General features: G+C 42.5%; 1 protein-coding gene across 49 annotated transcripts in view; it reads left to right on the top strand.

Annotated features, from left to right (window-relative positions):
- LOC147377709 (nuclear body protein SP140-like) overlaps positions 1–23,109 on the top strand; it is an 81,151-nt gene that overhangs the window by 14,528 nt on the left and 43,514 nt on the right. For 28 of the 49 annotated variants that reach the window (XM_086336432.1, XM_086336424.1, XM_086336394.1 and 25 more), the window contains 9 exons: positions 708–885; positions 2,249–2,417; positions 4,671–4,754; positions 6,961–7,044; positions 7,440–7,523; positions 10,551–10,619; positions 16,587–16,670; positions 17,648–17,728; positions 22,136–22,219. In XM_086336432.1, coding sequence (XP_086192558.1) covers positions 708–885; positions 2,249–2,417; positions 4,671–4,754; positions 6,961–7,044; positions 7,440–7,523; positions 10,551–10,619; positions 16,587–16,670; positions 17,648–17,728; positions 22,136–22,219 — 917 coding nt within the window. Of the gene's footprint in view, positions 1–707; positions 886–2,248; positions 2,418–4,670; positions 4,755–6,960; positions 7,045–7,439; positions 7,524–10,550; positions 10,620–11,648; positions 11,721–16,586; positions 16,671–17,647; positions 17,729–22,135; positions 22,220–23,109 lie in introns of all 49 variants that reach the window. The other 21 variants (XM_086336460.1, XM_086336456.1, XM_086336420.1 and 18 more) reach the window with 4 other exon arrangements.

Raw genomic sequence — 23,109 nt, 5'->3', positions numbered from 1 at the left:
TTATAGATAGTATTTTGTCATAACTGTAAATAGAATGTAACCTTGAAAAATTGTTTAAAAATATATGCAGTGAATATTCATGTAGAAAAAAGAATAGTCATTATAATATACCATTTCATATATAAAAGCATTCAGAAGCTATAAAAAAAAAGAAAATAAAATCTAAGGAAAGTTATGACCAACCTAGACAGCATATTAAAAAGCAGAGACATTACTTTGCCAACAAAGGTCCGTCTAGTCAAGGCTGTGGTTTTTCCAGTGGTCATGTATGGATGTGAGAGTTGGACTGTGAAGAAAGCTGAGCACCAAAGAGTTGATGCTTTTGAACTGTGGTGCTGGAGAAGACTCTTGAGAGTCCCTTGGACTGCAAGGAGATCCAACCAGTCCATCCTAAAGGAGATCAGTCCTGGGTGTTCATTGGAAGCTGAAACTCCAATACTTTGGCTACCTGATGCAAAGAGCTGACTCATTTGAAAAGACCCTGATGCTGGGAAAGACTGAGGGCAGGAGGAGAAGGGGACGACAGAGGATGAGATGGTTGGATGGCATCACCAACTTGATGAACATGGGTTTGGGTGGACTCCGGGAGTTGGTGATAGACAGGGAGGCCTGGTGTGCTGCGGTTCATGGGGTTGCAAAGAGTTGGACATGACTGAGCGACTGAACTGAACTGAACTGAGCTTTCATATCATGTCTTTGTTTTTCAGAATGATCACAGAGGACCAGAACCTGGAGGAGCAGCACCCAGAGGAGCAGCTCTGCTATGAGTTCATATTCATGCTCTTCAAAGAAAAGAAGGTGGAGATCGCAGGTGCCATACTAAAGCCATTTCCTTTCCTCATGGGCCTGCGAGATCGGGGCTTCATCTCTGAGCCAATGTACCAGGTAAGTGAGGGGAATTCCCTCTTGATAACCAGACCCACACTATCTTCTGCCAAATTTAAAATGCAATGAACAGGCTAAAGGGCCTCCTTTGAACAGGGACCTTCGCCATCCTGCCAGTTAGGAGGGGATAGGAGAAGCAGCATCACAGACAATATTCCTTCTTCTGTCGTAAATGGGAGAGGGCCATGGCAATGGAAATGTGGCAACACTGGAAATGGGAATGAGACACAGGTGGGAGTGTCTTAGATCCACTGACACAATGTAATAACAGTAACAAAATTAAAGTGAAGAAGTGAGTTGGGCAACATTTCATCACAAAGCCCTCTGCTTTTACACACTTGAATCTGAAGTGAGTGAACTCACAGGGAAGTTGTGTCATGCTAGGATGAATTCGGAACACGGTGCTTGCTGCTGTCTCTTGCTGACAGTTTGTTGTTCTTTAGACATTTCTGGATGCAGAATGCGCTCTGGGCCTTCCTGGGAATCTGGGGGCAAGTCATCATTTTGTCTTTGTGATTTTTCTTCGCCCTTTGGCCGTATTCATAGGAATGGAGAGTGGTTGCCAGGTTTCCTGGAAGCGAGGGCAGTGCTTATTGTCTGGTCAACAAAATGGCTGCTCAATACCACTAAGGACCACTCCTGAAGTGTCCTGGCCAGGCTCTTAAAGTCCCCACACCACCTTCAACTTTGAAGTTATTTTTATTCTACAGAATTGCTCTCTTAAATGGACATCAGTGTCAGAGAGGCAGGTTAACAAAATAAGAGTCTATTTTTACAATGGAGGATATTTTAGATGTCATCCAAATATATGTAGCGAAAGTGAAAGTCACTCAGTGGTGTCCGACTCTTTGCGAACCTGTGGACTATACAGTCCATGGAATTCTCCAGGCCAGATACCGGAGTGGGTAGCCGTTCCCTTCTCCAGGGGATCTTCCCAGCCCACAGATTGAACCCAAGTCTCCCGCGTTGTAGGTGAATTCTTTACCAGCTGAACCACAAGGGAAGCCCGAGAATACTGGAGTGGACAGTGGTGCTGGTGGTTTAGTTGCTAAGATGTGTCTGACTCTTGTGACCCCATGGACTGTAGCCCGCCATGCTCCTCTGTCCATGAGATTCTCCTGGCAAGAATACTGGAGTGGGTTGCCATTTCCTTCTCCAGGGGATCTTCCCAATCTAGAAATTGAACTGGGGTCTCCCCTGCATTGCAGGCAGATTCTTTACCAACTGAACTATCAGGGAACCAGTCCAAATATATGTAACATTCTAACACTTCACCAGGGAACAAATTTGTTTATTTCTGATCTGAGTCTCCCATAACCCATACACTCAAAGCTACATAATTCTCCATTCAATATTTTTTAAGGATTTTCAAGAAGCTTGTAGAAATCTGGTCCCTGTGGAAAGAGTGGCGTATAACGCTCTCGATGAGCTGGAGAAGAAATTTGACAAGACAGTTCTGGAAGCCCTGTTCAGCAAGGTTAACCTGAAGGCCTATCCTGATTTACTTCAGATTTGCAATAACTTCCAAAACGGTAATTAGAGCTTTCAACAACTTTTGGGGACTCAAGTCTGCTTCATTCACTGATTCGCTCATTCACTTTTCATATATTTGCAAGTTATTTTACTGAGTGACTACCTAGTGGCAGGTAAAATGGGAAAGAAAACACACATCATCTGGGTCTCCATGGAGCTTACTCGTAATAGGGGTGACACCTTAACCCAGTAATGCCGCAAATGATTGCTCAGCCAGGATCTATATTTGAAGCTGAGAAGCATAGGATTTGAGTCTCTACTTTTTTGGAGGGAGGCATGAATTATGCCCTTTTGTTGGAAAGGAGGGAGCCTTCCCTAATACTTGCAGACACGCTCAAAGACAAAACGATTTTCTTTGTAGGAAAAAATGTGTCATTCGGGGCAGTCGCATGCCAACTTACTTCCCCTAACAGAGTGGAGAACTTGCAGGAGAAGGCCGGCACCTACCCATGCATTGGGGAGGGGCAGCATGGGAAAGCTACATCAGGAAAAAGAGACAGTAGGCTTGCAGAACCATGTGGCTACAAAAGGGAGCGTGGGCGGGAGGTTTTGGAAGCCCCTTCTGGAAAGGGGAGTTGCAGGGGATTTTTGAAGGTTGGACATCCTGTGCTAAGGAATTTGAAATTTATTATTTGAGAAATAAAGAAGTAATATAAGATTTTTGAGCAGAGATAAAGTAAAAGAAGTCAGTATAAAGAATGGGATGTTTATTTGTGAAAATTATGTCTTGTAAAATAAGAGCTATCTCATTTCCACAGTGCTATATCGAAGCCCAAAAAAGAAATAAAGAAAAGCCACAAATTTCAAGTTAATACTATATTTGTAACCATGGTGTCCTCAGGCCACGGGTCGGAAGGGAAAGGTGGTTACCTTTACTGCCCACATCTCAGGGGCTCTGACCTTCTCCCAATACTGTAAAGATTCTTCTCCCTGGACCCCAGCACCCACATCACGTGTGTTAATTTCTGGGGCTTCCTGTGCTGAGACGTCCTACCCACCAGGCTTGCCATTGCCAAGCTCCTGGTCTAATGCAGCTGCCCACCTGCCCCCAGAGGAGGTTGTTGCTGGTACCGTCCAGGCCCAGCTGTCCACAGGAGCTTAGGATCTGCAGCCCGGAGCCAAGATGCTGGTAGGAGGGGTCAGAGAAACACCCCCACTCCCATCACTGAAATGCCTGCTTCTGGAGCCTCCTTACATTTCTAAAACCTCTAACCCACACAGCATTTGCCCCCCATGTCCTCTTCCAAAGCTGGCCCGGGCATGAAGTCAAGGTGTCCTGGAGATGGAAAAAGCATCTCTTACTGCCCTGAACCCTCAGTGGGTATTGACCCCCCACCCCCCACCCCATGAGGTGTGCTCCTGCCATCCATCCTTCTAGCAGCATCTTCTATGAGTGTCTTTCTCTATTTCTTGAGTGTTTTTTCCTCATATCTTGTGAGTCTTGCTTTTCCAAGTATGTGTGCTAAGTCACCTTGAAATGCAGTTTTGATGTAAGGGTGCCTTGGCCTGGTTTCTCGTGCTTGTTACCATCTCCTGGGTCACTGGTACAGCTATGGTAATGTTTACTTCCTGTTTGTGCCATTCATAAAATAGTCGCTTCCTGTCTGTGTCTTTCAGACAGGGTCTTTCCCTGTTTCCTGGATCTCTCCCCACCCATCCCACCCCAGGGAAATAAGAGTTTCTCTTCAGTGTTGTGTCTCTATAACCAGATCTTCTTCCGTGGCTCAAGATCTTTTTTCCTTCTTTCCTTCTTCCCTCCCTCCATTCTTTCCTTCCTTCCTTTTTCTCTTCTTTTTAAAATCTTCATCTTCTAAAGACGTTGGGGCTTTTCTTCTATAACATAGGTCTATTTCTTTAAAAACATTACCTTTCTCTTGAAGAAATCCTTCTGCTTCTTCCCTAGTCTTAGTTGCACATAGAATTTACAAAGCACATTCCACATTTATTATTTATTTTCAATTGGCTTTCATTGTTTCCTGATCATTTGGAAAGGGGATTGACCCCTGTTTACAACTTTCCACTATCTATTCTTTTTTAAACCTTGAGAGGTGTGTTCAGTGTGGAACAGCTGTAAGATTACAGGGGCAACATCAAGTCTCACAGGACTTGAGAGACCCACTGAAGCCCAGGGTTTCCTGAGGGCTGGAAGGTTTTCCCTGAACTGTGGGAGTCAAGGATGTGCCTGGATGCATAACTGTGAGATGCAACTCGTGGTCCCCATCTGAGATCTCTACTTGTCTTTCTCTTCTCAGCGATTCGTGACAAATTCTATTACCAAATCCTTGATGAAGGAGAGACAAAGGAGATGCTCAATTCACAATTAAACCATGAACAAGGTAATTCTGACTTGACAGAAGCTTGTTTTCTCATCTGCTAAGAAAGAAGGAGATCAGAGGTCAGGGGACCGAGCTCTTGGTGCAGCAGGAGATGAGGAAACCAGAGCAGCAGTGTGTGTGTGGGCTCAAGTAAAGCAACCAGATTTGGCATCCAAGAATATTACCAGGCAGCTGTGACAACCAAGAAGGCAGAACGTAAATCTGAGAGAGGTCTCACTGTAACCGTGAGGCAGAATTAAGGGGAAGAACTGATAGCAGTAACCATGAGTTAGGAATTCAGTGGACCTGGGAAAGAATAAGGGTTTGGTATTATTTGGACTTCTCTGGTGGCTTAGATGGTAAAGAATCCGCCTGCCAATGCAAGACACCTAGGTTTGATCCCTGGGTCAGCAAAATCCCCGGAGGAGGAAATGGCAACCCACTCCATTATTCTGGCCTGAAAAATCCCACGGACAGAGGAGACTGGTGGGCAAGAGTCCACGGGGTTGCAAAGAGTCAGACACGACCGAGTGTGTAACATACAGAGATAGAGAAGTCCAAAGAGGAAACCACTGATGTGTCAAAGAAGGAACTATTGTAACATTCGCTCATAATAAAAGAGAGGAAGAGAAAAAGGAGTAATTGTATGCAGAAGAAAATGTGGAGGAAATAGTGTTTTGTAGCAAAGAAGATAAGGAAAAGGGAAGGAGTAAAAAGGAAAGAAGAGAACCAAGGGCAGTAATAAATTTCTGACAATAGTTACAACACACAACATCCATGAACCAGTAGACACACGGTCAACAATTGACGTGGATCAACTCGCTTAATGCTCACATATGCAATATGTAATTTTGTAACCAGTATGCACGGTTTCTAACTTTTTAATCACTTCATTCATATTATTACTAATAGTTATTCATTCTAAGACATTAATTGAAAATTATTGTTTCTTTCTAAGTTACTGTAATTCAAATATTTCTTTATCAGGAGCATCTCACTTAATTCTCATAACAATCCTGTCATAAGGGTTTTGTTACTCCCATTTTTCAGGAGAAGAAACAGAGGTGTGAAGGTAGCTAGAGATTTAGTGAGTGAAAACTCCCTTGAAACCCAGGAAAATTGTCTCCATCCTTAAGCCAAATGGTCAACAGTAAATTTAATTAGTTGTTAAATGTTGGGTTTTTTTTTTTCCCTTGGAAATGACCAGTGCAAGAAAAAACCACAGAATGGCTTTGCAGAATATCATGAATATGTATCTTTAATTTGTATTTATACCTCAAAGATTACATATTTTAGACATGTATTAATACATTTATGTAACATTTTGATGTATTTAATAATACTTATTCTTTTGAATGATGACCAATTGCTAAAAGTATAAAATGTACATTAAAAAGTACAAAGTATGTAAAAAATATATTTAGAGATTCATCTACTACTGGGAATAGTGGAAATGAGAATGGGTGGTGGAAGGATTCATAACAGTTATTAGTAAAGAGTAAAAGGTTCATCACATAGAATGATGGAGAATGTACAAAGAATTCCTATGAATGAATAATAAAAAAAACACACCACCAATTTAAAAAAGTGACAGAAGTCTTGAAGAGACATTTCACTCAGAAGATATAAAATGGCCAATAAGGACATAAGTGAAGTGAACATTAGTCGTTGGGGAAAAGCCACAACAAGCTACCATTTGGTTATTAGAATCGCTAAAATTAAAAATACTGACCACACCAAATGCTGGAGGGACCTGTGGAGCAACTAGAACTCCTTTATGTATGTTGCTGGTTTGAATATAAAGTGATATAACCACCTTGAAAAACTGTTTAGCAGTCTCTTATAAAGTTAAACATAACTCACCACCCAACAGTTCCACTCCTAAGTATATTTTCATAAGGAATGAAAACATATGTTCATACAAAGATTTGTACAACAATGTTATTGTAGCTTTATTCCTAATAGCTAAAATCTGGAACCAATTCAAATTTTCATCAATAAGAGAGGGAATAAACTGTGATATATTTATTAAATGCAATATTATTCAGCGATATAAGGAATGAACTACTGATATAGGTAACCACAGGGATGAATCTCAGAAACATGTTGAGAAAAAGAAGCCAGTTACAGAAGGACTGTGTGATCATATTGACGTGAGCATCCCTACAGACAAGTCTCTTCTCTGGATACTGCCTGAGTTCTGTCATTTCCTTGTTGCTCTCTTTAGTGTCCTTGGAACACTCACCTCTCCAAATGAACAGTGTAAGAGGATTTGAAAGTATGCCCAGACTACTGCCATATAATAGGCAAGGTAACTATCATTTAATTTGTCAATTTCAAATTAAATACAAAGATTTGTACAACAATGTTATTGTAGCTTTATTCCTAATAGCTAAAATCTGAAACCAATTCAAATTTTCATCAATAAGAGAGGGAATAAACTGTGATATATTTATTAAATGCAATATTATTCAGCGATATAAGGAATGAACTACTGATATAGGTAACCACAAGGATGAATCTCAGAAACATGTTGAGAAAAAGAAGCCAGTTACAGAAGGACTGTGTGATCATATTGACGTGGCATATGTTTAATCCTTAGTGTAGTAAGAAACTACACTATGTAGGAACACAATCTAATTTTCATTTTCAAATGTCCCACGTAGTTGAAGTAAAAATGACACATTTCCTTGTTGCTCTCTTTAGTGTCCTTGGAACACTCACCTCTCCAAATGAACAGTGTAAGAGGATTTGAAAGTATGCCCAGACTACTGCCATATAATAGGAAAGGTAACTATCATTTAATTTGTCAATTTCAATTCCGTATCAAATCTTTGTTTTCTTGTCTTCATGGAAGCAAAGCCTACCTTCTATCTCCTATCCTAAGCCTCTGCCAGATCCCACTTCTACCTGCGCTTACCTGCTCATAGATGGAACAGAAACAATGAGAAAAGGAAACTGAACTCCTGAGTAGGTGGGGCATCCATGGATAGGGAATATAAAAAGAGAAAATGGAAAAAGTATATAAAGTGTAAATATGTGACCAGTTAAAAGAATGGATCCAGTTTTCCAAAAGGAACATAAAATCCTACCCTTCCAGGCTGAGATAGGAGATAATTTTCAGTTAGGTTCACAGAATAGTTATGAGAAACTGGGGAACATCATGCCATGTCAGGTTCACGTGGGAGAGCTGGCCAGTTGGAGGTCCCTGGGACTGTAATCAGAGTCCAAGAGGAGAGATTTGGAGATGATGAGAGGGCAGAACTTGGAGGATGAAATCACACAGAAAGACAGAAGTTGAGTAGCACTGAGAGACAGAGGTCAAAGTAAAGTGGGAGGAACAGAAATGGAAGGGGAGCAAGTGTAAGACACAGCAGAGGAGAGATAAACTGAAAAATCTCCAAAGAATCTGAGATAAAATTTGAGAGCCAAAAGTATGGAAAGAGAAAGAGCAAGAGGAAAATATCAATGCTAAAAATTGGGGAAAGTCAGAGAGAAGTACAAAGGCAACTGTGTAGAGAAATAGCTGGAGAATGGATGGAAAATAGGTTGAGTGAAAAGAGGATAAAGAGAGGAAGAGATCAGGACATTGCAGGCTTGAGGTAAGAGCACTGGGTGTAAGCAACTTAGGGCACAAGGGTTGGCAACATCAGCTGTGAATTTTCAGATCAAACTGTCCTTAATCACCGAAGTGGCACTTGTAAAATACTCAGATTGAAAAAGTCCTCTCCCTGAACATTCCAATGATTCCTAAGACCAAATCACCACCCTAGATTGTCTTCAGAGTGTATTTATCCATGGACTCAAAGACCATTGTCTGCTAGACGTCAGCACTTGAGTTCTTTCAAGAACCTTGAACTTGGCACTTCAGGACTGAATGTAGCTTCTTCATTGCTCAAGCTAGATCTAACTTCTCTTGATCATTCATGTCTCAGTGACTGGTCACTATTGTCTCATGGGTTTTCACATTGGGTGTCTAGGTGTCTCCAGGACTCCTCTTACTCTCAAATACATGCCCATTACTCATCCAGCATAGTCATCTTTCTTCCAGAATAACTCGCACCTGTCCAATCTGTCACACCCTCAAGTCGCGAATCCAGATCTCTGTCACGGTTCTCAAAACAGGCTCTACTCATAACTTTCTTCTAACCTTACTCCCATGAAATGTGTCATTTTTACTTCAACTACATGGGACATTTGAAAATGAAAATTAGATTGTGTTCCTACATAGTGTAGTTTCTTACTACACTAAGGATTAAACATATGTTCCTCTGAGTGGCATCCACGGTCACCCAAGGTGAGCCCCACGTCTATTTTCCCAGCCTCATCACCTGCCTCCTACATTGTTAATTCAATATAGGATAAACTCCCCCCACCCCAGTAATTTTATTTTTTTAATTTGTATCTTTTTCATTTAAAAATTTTTATGGATTTATAGTTGATTTACAATGTTGAGTTAGTTTCAGCCAATCACTTTGCTGATTCAGATGTACATAATCTATGTGTGTGTTCAGTCTCTCAGCTGTGTCCGACTCCTGTGACCCCATGGACTGTAGCCCACCAGGCTCCTCTGTCCATGGGATTTTCCAGGCAAGAATACTGGAGTGGGTTGCCATTTTCTCCTCTAGGGGATCCTCCTGACCCAGAGATCAAACCCGGGTCTCCTGTGTCTCCTGCACTGCAGGCAGATTCTTTACCACTGATCCACTAGGGAAGCCCATATATATATATATATATATATATTCTTTTTTACATGTTCTTTAATTTTACATTATTACAAGATATTTGGTTTTGGTTCCCTGTGCTATATAGTAGGTCCTTGTTAACTATTTGATATATAATAAAGTGTATATATTAATCCCAAACTCTTAGTTTATCCCTCCCCCATAGCCCCTTTGTAACCATAAGTTTGTTTTCTATGTCTGTGAGTCTGTTTCTGTTTTGTAAATAAGTTCGTTAGTATTATTTTTTTTTAGATCTCATATAAGCCATATCATATGATATTTGTCTTTCTCTGACTTACTCCCATGATAATTTTACTTGTTAAATCTCTCTTTCATATCTGAGCCTTTTCATATATTTTTTACCTTATTATGAACTGTTTTCACATTCCACTATCTTCCACTTAACCGCCTCACTCTGGCTAAAGCCTGCTTAAAACATACTATCTCAGGGACATTTTTTTAGAGAAAGTTAGGAAAAAACAGTTGAAAGACAAAGAATAGCAGAGAAGGAGCAGCATCAGAAAAATAAGAGAAAAAGCTGCAAGAAAAGAGAAACAGACAGTCCAAGAGACACCAGCAGGAAGAAACAGGGGCAGAGATGGATAAAACACACAGAATCAATGGAAAGGGAAGAAATAGAAAGAAAATGCAGTATAAAAAAAAGGAAGATTGTCCCACAGTGGGTGAATTCCTCATCCCCTAGTGAAACCTGGTGAAGCAAAGTTAACCTTCAGATCAGGTTATTTTCTTCTTAGGTGCTGGAGTGGTTAAATAATCTGCCTGTCCATGCAGGAAGCACAAGAGACATGGGTTCAATCCCTGGGTCAGGAAGATCCCCTGGAGAAGGGAATGGCAACCCACTGCAGTCCTCTTGCCTGGAAAATTTCACGGACAGAGGAGCCTGGTTTGCTATAGTCCATGGGGTTGCAAAAGAGCTGGACATGACTTGAGTGCAATATGGCATGGCATGGCAGGTTGTTTGGGGGAGCAGGGCTTTCCAGTTTCTCAGCCTTTCTTGATTTTCCAGTTTCTTGCTGTGATTCTTCCTTGGTCATAAATTGAAATGCTTATGGGATTGCAATCTTTTCTGCAGAGAACAGCAACGCCTGGGATGAAGAATGGCCCCAGGAAGCCTCGAGCTTCTCACCAAGATGTGTGCCAGGTAAGGATGGGGAGGAGCTGCCAGCCGAGGGTGTCAGGTGGCTGAATTCACAGCAGGTGTTTATTGAGTGTACTTCACAGTCAAAAGATCTAGAGTGTCCTAGAATCCCATGAGTCCATAACAGCATAAGTAACATAACAGATAGCACAAATATTCCCAGTGCATTCTGCCAGCAATATGCTGGAGAAAAGGGATGTCTCTCATAGCTATGAATAGTAAAAACTTGCATTAATACCTACCCACCTTTTATCTTCTCTAGAGAATAAAACCTCAGTATTTTTCTGTTTGTTTATAATGCTATTATTTTGTTATATGTTGTTTGCTTATATATTATGTTTGCTTATAATGCTAACTTTGGAAACCTCTCTCCCTAAAGAAACATGTCCTCCAGATCAATTGCTTCCAAGTTTAAAGTGCAATTTTTGTCAACCAATAATATTATTTATTATGTGACTATTATTTTTCAAAGGATCTTGACAAACAAGGCATCATTCTTATCTCCACAAAGTTATGGGTGTAAACAGATGGACTGTTACGTGTTCCTATTGTATAGGTAAAGAAATAGAAGCAGTGAAGTGTGTAAGGGTCTTTAGGAGTTCAAAACAAGCTAAACAAGCTAGGGAACCAGCATCCTCAATGACTCACAGTGGTGACTGCTGTATAGGGCTGGCGGAGAGTCAGGGCAGCTAAAACCTACAAAGAAAGACTGTCACGAGTAGGAAAACTGTTAAAGAATGTTGAAGGGCAAAGAAGAAAAAGCCCAGAGGGTAAAGGAGGTGTGTGATCCTTCATGGCACAGAAACGACCATGTGTGAGGACAGAAAAATGAGAAGAAAGGTGACTGGGGGCTAAAGAGAAGGAAAACAGGCAGAGCAAGGCTCCAGTGGGTCTTAAGTGAAGTCCTTGGAACAACAGTTTTGTTTTCCCAAGGAGAAGCTTACCCGAGCACTGGACATCGGAATTCAGCATCATCCATGGTCTGTTCCCCCATCACATTGTCTGGTTGGTCTTTTCTGTGTTTCTCTTCAGTTTCCTCTAAGCACAAATCTCTCCAAAGGACCAGCAAAGGCAATTCTGAAGAGATGCCCAAACTGAAGCCAGGTGAACGGGGAGCTGGGAAACAATGGAAGTAGTGGCTGACTTTATTTTCTTTGGGCTCCAGAATCACTGCAGATGGTGATTGCAGCCATGAATTAAAAGACTTCTTGGAAGGAAAGTTATGACCAACCTAGACAGCATATTAAAAAGCATTACTTTGTCAATAAAGCTCCGTCTAGTCAAGGCTATGGCTTTTCCAGTAGTCATGTATGAATGTGAGAGTTGGACTATAAAGAAAGCTGAGCGCCAAAGAATTGATGCTTTTGAACTGTGGTGTTGGAAAAGACTCTTGAGAGTCCCTTGGACTACAAGGAGATCCAACCAGTCCATCCTAAAGGAGATCAGTCATGGGTGTTCATTGGAAAGACTGATGTTGAGGCTGAAACTCCAATACTTTGGCCACCTGATGCGAAGGGCGGACTCATTTGAAAAGACCCTGATGCTGGGAAAGATTGAAGACAGGAGAAGGGGACGACAGAGGATGAGATGGTTGGATGGCATCACCAACTCAATGGACATGAGTTTGGGTAAACTCAGGGAGTTGGTGATGGACAGGGAGGCCTGATGTGCTGCGATTCATGGGGTCGCAAAGAGTTGGACATGACTGAGCGATTGAACTGAACTGAATTAAGTGACCAATGATCTCATTGATTTGTTCACATGTCTGTATGCAAGGAACATGTTCCTCCTCCCTCCAAACACAGATACACCCATTTACTCAGCCTCTGATTGTTTTCTTCCATGTAAGGAAGGCAAGGGGGAAAGAGGGGCTAACAACCTTAATGGAAGGGCTTCTGGGTAGAGAATTTAAGGGCACAGAATAATAAAAATGTAGATTGAGGGCACCATGTGGAGTTGCCTGCTGCTACTGCTGCTGCTAAGTCACTTCAGTCGTGTCCGACTCTGTGCGATGCCATAGACAGCAGCCACCAGGCTCCCCCGTCCCTGGCATTCTCCAGGCAAGAACACTGGAGTGGGTTGCCATTTCCTTCTCCAATGCATGAAAGTGAAAAGTGAAAGTGAAGTCACTCAGATAAGATCAGATCAGTCGCTCAGTGGTATCCAATTCCTAGCAACCCCATGGACTGAGCCTACCAGGCTCCTCCGTCCATGGGATTTTCCAGGCAAGAGTACTGGAGTGGGGTGCCATTGCCTTCTTTGGGAGTTGCCTAAGTAGGTCTAATTTTATTTAAAAGTATGTGGAATCTAAGGCTTCATGGGTGGTTCAGTGGTAAAGAACCCGCCTGCCAATGCAGGAGCCACAGAAGCCACGGGTTCAATCCCTGGGTTGAGGAAATGGCAACCCGCTCAAATATTCTTGCCTGGAAAATTCCATAGAAAGAGGAGTCTGGCAAGCTACAGTCCAAGGGGTTGAAAAGAGTCAGATGTGACTGAGCAACTAAGCACACATGCATGCCGCATGCACATATGACATCTAAATACTACCAAATTGGAGTTTAGAAGAGAGCAGTCATTATAAACTTGCTTTCCAGGATTGCATAGGATTAATGAAATACTAAGAATAGCAGAGACAAAGAGGAAGTGAATGAAAGAATAAACAGGGATGGATTAAAGACCTAAATGTAAGGCCAGATACTGTAAAACTCTTAGAGGAAAACATAGGCAGAACACTCTGTGGCATAAATCCCAGCAAGATCTTTCTTGATCCATCTCCTAGAGTAATGAAAATAAAAAACAAAAGTAAACATGTACATTACCATATGTAAAATAGATGACTGGTGTAAGTTTGTTGCATGAAGCAGGGCACCCAAAGCCAGTACTCTGAGACAACCCAGAGGGACAAGGTGGAGAGGAAGCTGGGAGGGGGGTTAGGATGTGGGGACTACATATATACCTGTGGCTGATTTATGCTGATGTATGGCAAAAAAACATCACAATATTGTATAGTAATTATCCTCCAATTAATATAAATAAATTAATTTTAAAAATTAACAGATGGGCCCTTGGTAAATGTAAAAGTATTTGTGTAGCAAAGGATACCATAAACAAAACAAAAAGACAGCCTTCAGAATGGGAGAACATATTTGCAAAAGAAGCAAATGACAAAGGATTTATCTTCAAAATATGCAAGCAGTTGATGCACTCAATATCAAAAGCACAAACAACCCAGTGATAAAATAGGCAGAAGATATAGACACTTCTCCAAAGGAAACATACAGATAGCCAAAAAAAAACCCAAAACAAAACATGAAAAGGTGCTCAACATAACTAATTATTAGAGAAATGCAAATCAAAACTGCAATGAGGTATCACATCACACTGATTAGAATAGTCATCATCAAAAAGCCTACAAACAATAAATGCTGGAGAGGGTGTGGAGAGAAGAGAACCCTCCTACAGTGTTGGTGGGAATGTAAGTTGGTATAGCCACTTGGAGGGACTACCCTGGTGGTTCACTGGTTAAAAATCTGTCTTGTGATATAAGGGACACAGATTCGATCCCTGGTTGAGGAACTTAAGATCTCACATGCCATGGAGCAAATAAGCCTACGTGCTACACCTACTGAGCCCAAGTGCTGTGGAACTTTTGTGCCACAACTAGAGAACCTGTCAGTCAGTTCAGCCGCTCAGTCATGTCCATCTCTTTGTGACCCCATGGACTGCAGCACACCAGGCTTCCCTGTCCATCACCAACTCCCAGAGCTTGCTCAAACTCATGTCCAGTGAGTCAGTGATGCCATCTAACCATCTCATCCTCTGTTATCCCCTTCCTCTTCTGCCTTTAATCTTTCCCAGCATCAGGGCTTTTCCAAAGAATCAGTTCTGTGCATCTCAACAAAAATATCCCGCATAATGCAACAAAGATCCTGCATGCCACAACTAAGACCCAACAAATCCAAATAAATAATTGAAAATAAATTGGTATAGCCACTATGGAGAACAGTATGGAGGTTCCTTTAAAAAAAATTTTAAAATTAAAAAAAAATAAAGTTGCTATATGATCCCATTCCTGGGCATATATCCAGAAAAAAACATAATTCAAAAACATACATACACACCAATGTTCATAGCAGCACTATTTTCAATAGCCAGGACATGGAAGTAACCTAAATGTCCATCGACAGATGAATGGATAAAGAAGATGTGGTGCTTATATACAATGGAATATTACTTAGCCATAGAAAAGAGCAAAGTAAAAACATTTGCAGCAACATGGGTGTACCTAGAGATTGTCATGCTGAGTGAAGTTAGTCAGACGGAGAAAGACAAATAACATACAACATCACTTATATGTGGAATCTAAAAACACGAACTTAATTACTCAGCAGAAATAAAGTCACAGATGTAGAAGAGCAAGTGAAAGTTGCTCAGTTGTGTCAGACTTTTTGAGACCCCATGGAATTTCATGGAGTCCGTGAAATTCTCCGGGTCAGAATACTGGAGTGTGTAGCCTTTCCCTTCTCCAGGGAATTTTCTCTACCCAAGGATCAGTCCCAGGTCTCCTGCATTGCAGGAAGATTCTTTACCATCTGAGCCACCAGGGAAGTCCATACCTTCCCCCAATCATCCTCCCACCACATCCATTCTCTTCAACTCACCTAGATGACCCTTTGAAAAGGCAAGTTGGCTTATTTCACTTGCCTACCTTAAATCAATAATTCCTGTCATCATAAGGATTAAATCTTTCCCTTATTTTTCGTTCCATGGCTCCAGCCTCATGCGTGCCACTCTGGCAATGATTCTAAAGTTCATGTAAAACTTTGCAGTACTTTCAATTTTGATGAATATTTCTTGTTTGAGCCTTTGTACACACTTAGTCTTATTCTGGGAACAGTTTTCTTCGTCGATTCCACTCTCCATTCTGCTCACTAACTGGTGAAATTACATGGAAATTATAGACCATCTCAAAGATACCTTCTCTGATCCCTAGTTCTAGAAAGTAACAGTCTGAGAAATGGGGCGAGGAAGGAAGGGGGAGAAAAGGCAGGTGGAAACAGACATGAGAAAAGAAACAAATCAGGACAAAGAGAAGTACCAAGAGGTTCCAACAGCAAGATGCTGAGGTAGAAATAGAAGAAGCAGAGATGTGCGGAAAGACTGGGAATGACAAAGAGAACAAGATCGGGAGACAAAATGTGCAAGGTCCCTTAGAGTCTCCATTAGATTATTGGATTGTGCAAGCCCTCCTCTCGCCTTCATGAAACAGTAAGACACAGGCATGCAAATTGTCTTAACCTCTATCTTATGGCTGGGGAAATAAAGCACAGAAAGGCATGACAGTTATTTTTGCAAGAACAAGGTAGAAAAGGAAGAGTGGCCACCAGCATCCTGGGTGTGCCCCTGAGGACAGTGGTGTGCAAAGCCAGCTGGCAGTCAGGGTGGGGTCACATGGTCAGAAGAGGAAGAGGAAGCCCAAGGAGTTCTGCAGGTTCTTAAAGAAGTGAGCTCAGGTCCAGGAGAAAATTTTAGCTAAGGAAAAATTTATATTGGTGGGGAGGGAAAGGAAACCACAGAGAGATGGGGAGTATAGAAATGGACCCAATCATTTGAGCTTTAAGAGAAGTAGAAAGGATAACAGGGGAAAGGAGATATACTATCACTGAAAAACAAGCAAACAAACAAACAAAAAACTCAAGACCTGAAAACAAGAGATGAGGAGAGAAGCCCAAACAATCAAATGGATGCACAGCTAGGAAACAGCTGCATGGCCGCGGAACTGTGGGTAGGACCCTGACAGGGAGACCGAAGGGGAAGAGGCGCAAGCAGATGGCAAAGAAACAGGAGACAGGGTGGCTCTCAGACCAGTGCTTGGAGCAGACATGTCACTGTCCCATCGTGTTCGCATGAGTGCGCTGAGGTCTGTCTCTGATCACCCTCCATGTCCATCATGCTCTTGTTTCTCCACAGTGACCAGTGATCCCAAAGCTCCCCAAGTGCTTCCTGAAGGAGAACCCAAGGAGGTGCTCAGCCTACTACCAGCAGAGGGAGAAGGTAATTATGATTTAAATTCCTGACTGCTTCAATAAATGGGAAAAAAAATCCTCCATGTTTCTCATCTTGCCATTCTCTTCTTCATAGTCACATACGTACACATGGAACTCTGTCAGTTTCTCTTTTTTTCCCCCAAACTGAGAGAGACTAAGGATAAAGGTGAACTAAGCTGGGTGGGGAGAGCGCCCCTGGGTGAAGGAGGTAGGGAGACAGGATGTGTCAAAGGTGAACTGGGATCTGGAAGTAGAAGTGCCGGGGTAACTTCAGCTGCATATACAATTCACATTGACATATGGCAAAAACCACCATGATATTGTAAAGTAATTATCCTCCAATCAAAATAAATTAATTAATTTAAAAAATCCAGTTTGGCCATTGAGGCAAGGAGATCACCAGCTTCCTTCCGGAAGTCCTAGGAACACGAAAATAAGTTTTGTGAATGATGGATAGACTTGTGATGTAGAAAGGTGGTGTAGTATTCTTAGGATAGAGCTGATAAGGGGAGGCTCTCTGGCCCTGTGGTCCATGAGAAGATGGAGGGAAGAATGGGGTGGGGAAAGGTGATAAAGAGCAGTGTCAAGGCTGAAAGAGAAAAAAAAAAAAGACAGAAGCAGAGGAAACATCACACACCAAAACAAAGAGAAGCATCTATAGACACTGGCAGAGGAAACAAGGGCAGAGAAAGAAAAATATGCAGTCAATGGGAAGAGAAAGAAGGAGAAAGAGAATTAGATGTGCAGGGAGTGCCGGGAGAAGGTGGCTGGTTCTCAGCCTCCGGTGGTAATGATGGGAGGGAGTTACCCTGCAGATTGGGGGATCTCCAAGGGCAGATCAAGATGGTCTGGGACAGGGACAGCCCCACCCAGGAGAGAACTGAGCTTTCTGTGTCTTCACCATGAGTTTGTTTGTTTGTTTTTTGCCATGATTTCCCCTGGTTGTATACTGAGACCTCTGAGGGATTTCATTCCTTTCTGCAGAGGATAACAATGCCTGTTGTGTGATCTGTGAGGAAGAAGAGCCCCAGGAAGCCCCGAGCTCCCCATCAAGATGTGAACCAGGTAAGGAAGGGGTATTGTCAGCCCTGAACTTCAGGGTGTCAGATGTCTGAATTCAGAGCTGAACAGCATGACCCTGGTTATAACAGATGAGTTCCCACTTAGAGTGGAATGTTAGTCGCTCCATCCTGTCCAACTCTTTGCAAACCCATAGACTGTAGCCCATCAAGCTCCTCTATCCATGGAATTCCACAGGCAAGAACACTGGAGTGGGTTGCCATTCCCTTCTCCAGGGGATGTTCCTGACCTGGGGATAGAACCAGGTCTTCTGCATTGGAGGCAGATTCTTTACCATCTGAGCCACCAGGGAAGTCCTCATGTTGTAGTAGGCCAGTCCTAAAGAAAGTCTTTTGTCCTCCACAATCTTTATGTTTATTTACACTAAAGATTTGATATTGTGGTTTTAACTCTTGAGTACCCTTTATTCCTATGAAGAATAAAGATAGATATTTATCTAGTGTTTAACAATAATACTATTAATAATATATTTTCATAACATTGGATAGGCTTTCAAAGGAATATGGTCCTTGAGATCCACTCGTCAGAAAGAAAAAATCAATGACCCAAAATCTCACAAGACAGTTATTGCCACATATTTTTTTAATCAATCTATTGGATTATATAGCACTTTATTCCTTTCTAAGTACTTTGGCAAACACGATTTCCTTACAAAATTTTAGGACTTAGCCAGGGAAACAGTTATTATTTCTCCTTAAAGATTAGGATATGGAAACATAGAAAAATGATGCTTGTTATTCCCTGAGATCAAAGTAGAAGGAAGGACAAAGACTCATCTGTGTCCCGAGTATCCCACTGCAGGTAGTGGCTCTGTGAGGCTCTGTGAGGCTCAGCCTCACACAGGGAATTGGGAGATTGGGATCGACATATGTGTGTGTGCTCGGTCACTCATTTGTTTCCGACTCTTTGTGGCCCCATGGACTGTAGCCCGCTAGGCCCCTCTGTCCGTGGGATTTTCCAGGCAAGACTACAGGAGCGGGTTCCCAACCCAAGGATCTAACCCTCGTCTCTTATACCTCCTGAATGGCAGACAGATTCTTTACCACTAGAGCCACCTACCAGATATAAAATAGACTAACAAGAATCTATTGTATGGCACAGGGAACTCTACTCAATACTTTATAATGACCTATATGGAAAAAAGAACCTTAAAAAAGAGTGGATATATGTATATGTATAACTGATTCACTTTCCTGGGTATCATAAACTAATACAATGTTTTAAATCAGCTATACTCCAATAAAAATTAAGAAATAAATGGATACGAAATCTAAATAGAACCAGGCTGCAATATGCTATCCGGGAAGGGAGATAATTTTCAACCTGCTTTTGCTAAGATTGTCCCAAGAACATGGACATAGTGAGAATAATCGTAATACAGAAAATTCATGTGAAAGACATTTGAAATTAGCATGCCAAGGGGAAGGAAAGATTCCTGCTCATTTGTCAGTGGCAGAAGATGAGAACTTTGACAATATGGAGAAGGAACAAAGTAAGATGTGAGAACAAAGTGAGATGGACAAAGTAAGCAGAAAGGCTGGAATTTTAACTTTTAGATTTAAATTTTAGGTGGAAACATTGCAAACAGAAAGTTAACAGTTAGAGAGAAGAGACAGAAGCAAGGAAATGAGTTCCCCAGAAGAAAGGAGTTAAACTCAATAATCAAACAAGGTACAAAGTTTAACAGGTAGAGAAACTGATATGAAGAGAAAGACCCTAAAAGGGAAAGTGCTAAGAAGTAGAAAGAGTGGAGGAAAGCATGACAGTTATACACAGAGGAAAAGATAAAGGAGAACGAGTGAAACATCTGCAGACAGGAAACACCATGTACAAGGGATGGAGAAGACCGTTGAGGACGTTGTAGGAACTGAAAGAAGGGTTGCTGCATGGAGGCAACTTCTAAAACCAGGAGCTGAATGTGTTAACAATGAGTTTTCACTTCAGTTCAGTTCAGTCACTCAGTCATGTCCAGCTCTTTGCGACCCCATGGACTGCAGCATGCCAGGCCTCCCTGTCCATCACCAACTCCCAGAGCTTGCTCAAACTCATGACTGTCGAGTCGGTGATGCCATCCAACCATCTCATCCTGTGTCATCCCCTTCTCCTCCTGCCTTCAATCTTTCCCAGCATCAGGGTCATTTCCCATGAGTCAGTTCTTCACATCAGGTGGCCAAAGTATTGGAGTTTCGGCTTCAGTCCTTCCAATGAGTATTCAGGACTGATTTCAGATTACCCCAATGATCAAAGTGGCACCTGTAATAGCCTCTGAGGCAAGGGGCCTCTCCTCAGCCATTCTTGTCTACTTCCATCTATAACTTAATGGTCCCCACATTCCTATCTCTGGCCCAGACTTGTCTTTTAAGCTCATTCATCTAAGTGTCTGGATTTATTTGTACAGGAATCTGTGAGACTGCCCCATTTGGGTGGTTTTGGGAAACTTCAGTAGCAGACACTTCCTTAGTTGTATGGACAATCTTTCTTGATGCCGCATCTGCCTCCTTTCCTGGTGTTCTTTGTTTCAGTATGGAACTCTATTGTTCCATTCTTTAGGCAGACACCTAGGGATCGTCAATGTCTCTTCCTCCTCCTTCAATTCACACAACCCATCAATCATCCAGTTTAATCAACTACACCTTGAACATGTCTCCTGCTCGTCCATTGCTTGCCGCTCTCAACACAAAAGCGCTCATCAGATCTCTCTTCTCTCTGGAACCAGAGCCAGAGCAACAGTCTCTGTCTAGTCTCATACCTTCCCCTAATCACCCTCTCCCTGCATCCATCCTCTCCAACTCACCTAGATGACCCTTTGAAAAGGCAAGTTGGCTTATCTCACGTGCCTACACCTTAAATCAGTACTTCTTCTTGTCATAAGGAGTAAATCCTTCCCTTATTTTCCTTTCCATGGCTCCAGCCTCATGTGTGCCTCTCCTGCAGTGACTTTTAAAGTACATGTAAAACTTTGCAGTAATTTTAATTTTGATGAATTTTTCTCATCTGAGCCTTTTGCACACACTTAGCCCTGTGCTGGGAACAGTTTTCTTGGTCCATTCCACTGTCTAATCTGCTCACTAATTGGTGAAACCACATGCCAATTATATTTACTTATCTATTTATATATTTTTGAGTGCATTGGATCTTATTTGTGGCACGTGGGATCTTCATTGCAATGTTTGGGTTTCTTTCTAGTTGTGGCCTTTGGACTCCAGAGCACCTGGGCTCTGTAGTTGCAGCTCATGAGCTTAGTGGCCCCTTGGCTTGTAGGATCTTAGTTCCTCGGCCAGGGATCAAACCCACATCCTCTGCATTAGAAGGTAGATTCTTAACCACTGGACCACCACGGAATCCCTCACATGGAAGTTATATACCATCTCAGAGATACCTTTTTGGATCCTTCGTTTTAGAAAACAGCAGTTTGAGAGATGGGATGAGGATGTAAGGATCAGCATCAGGGAAGGAAGGAGGAGAAAAGGTAGGTAGGAACAGACATGGGAAAAGAAACAAATCAGGACAAAGGAAATAGCGAGACATTCCAACAGCAACACACTGACTGAGGTAGAAACAGAGGAAGCAGAGATGCATGAAAAGCGCGAGAATGAAAAAGAGAATGAGATTGGGAAACCATGTATGCAAATTTCCTTACCTTCTGCATCAGATTACTGGGTTGTGCAAGCCCCCCTCTTAGCTTCACAAAACCAAAAGACAGGTGTGCAAACTGTCATAACCTCTATTTTATGGCCGCAGAAATAAAGCACAGAAAGGCACGGCAGTTATTTTTGCAAGGGCAAGGTAGAAAAGGAAGGGTGGGCACCAGCATCCTGGGTGTGTCCCCGAGGACAGCGGTGTGCGAAGCCAGCTGGCAGTCAGGGTGGGGTCGTGTGATCAGAAGAGGAAGAGGAAACCCAAGGAGTTCTGCAGGTTCTTGAAGGAGTGAACCAGAGTCCAGGAGAAGGTTTTAGTTAAGGAGAAAGTAATGCTGGTGGGGAGGGAATGGAAATCACTGAGAAACAGGGAGCATGGAAATGGACCAACCACTTGGACTGTAAGTGATCTAGCGTAAGAAAACTAGAATGGATAATAGAGGAAAAGAGACACACTATCACTGAAAAACAAGGAAACAGGAAACCCCAAGACATGAAAACAAGACATGAGGAGAGAAACCCAGACAATCAAATGGATGCACAGCTAGAGCTGCGTGGAGGTGGAACTGTGGATAAGACACTGAGAGGGAGAGAAAAGGAGAAGGGGTGCGAGTAGATGGCAAAAAACAGCCAGCCCGTGGCTCCCAGGAGCAGAGCTTGGAGCAGACATCAGTGTCCCATGGTGTTGGCACGAGCCCACTGAGGTCTGTTTCTGATCGCCTTCCACGTCCATCGTGTCCTTGTTTCTCTGCAGTGACCTGGGATCCCAAAGCTCCCCAAATGCCTCCTGAAGGAGAAGCCGAGGAGGTGCTCAGCCTACTACCAGCAGAGGGGGGAGGTAATTATGACTGAAATTCCCAACTGCCTCAATAAATGGGAAAAAAATCTCCTCTTCTCTCATCTTGCCATTCTCTTCTTCATATTCACTTATGTACACAAAAAATTGTGTTGATTTTCTCTTTTGTTTTTCCCCAAACTGTGAGAGAGACTAAGGATACAGGTGAGTGGAGCTGGGTGAGGACAGCACCCCTGGGTGAAGAAGGTAGGGGGCCAGGATGTGCCAAAGGTGGGCTGAGGTCCAGAGGTAGGCGTGCCTGGGTGACTCTGTGTGTGTGTGTGTGTGTGTGTGTGTGTGTGTGTGTGTGTGTGTGCTCAGTCATGTCGAACTCTTTGCAACCCCATGGACTCAAGCCCACCAGGCTCCTCTGTCTATGGAATTTTCCAGGCAAGAATACTGGAAAATTTCCTTCTTCAGGGGATCTTCTCGACCAGGGATTGAACTTGGGTGACTTTAAGTGCATATAAAAATCCAGTTGTCAGCAGGTTATGGCCACTGAGGCAAGGAAATCATTTTCACCTTCCTTCTGGAAGTCCTAGGAACATGAAAATAAGTTTTGTGAATGATGAGTAGGCTTGCGATTTAGAAAGGTGATGTAGGATTCTTAGACTAAAGCTGATGAGGGGAAGCTTTTGGGCCCTGTGGTCCATGTGAAAAATGGAGGGAAGAATGGGATGGGGAAAGGCAATAAAGAGCAGTGTCAAGGCTGAAAGAGGAAGAAAAAAAAAAGACAGGAGCAGAGGAGACAGCACACACCAAAACAAAGAGAAGTATCTAGAGACACTGGCAGAGGAAACAAGGCCACAGACAGAAAAATATGCAGAGTCAATGGGAAGAGGAAGAAGGAGAAAGAGAATTAGATGTACAGGGAGTGCGGGAGAAGGTGGCTG

This window comes from Bos grunniens, chromosome 2, assembly GCF_055505025.1.
Source record: "Bos grunniens cultivar Pamir isolate PY7600 chromosome 2, Bosgru_T2T1.0, whole genome shotgun sequence".
Taxonomy (NCBI): Eukaryota; Metazoa; Chordata; class Mammalia; order Artiodactyla; family Bovidae; genus Bos; species Bos grunniens.
Note: the sequence above shows the minus strand (reverse complement) of the source record. Positions and strands in the feature narration are given on the sequence as shown.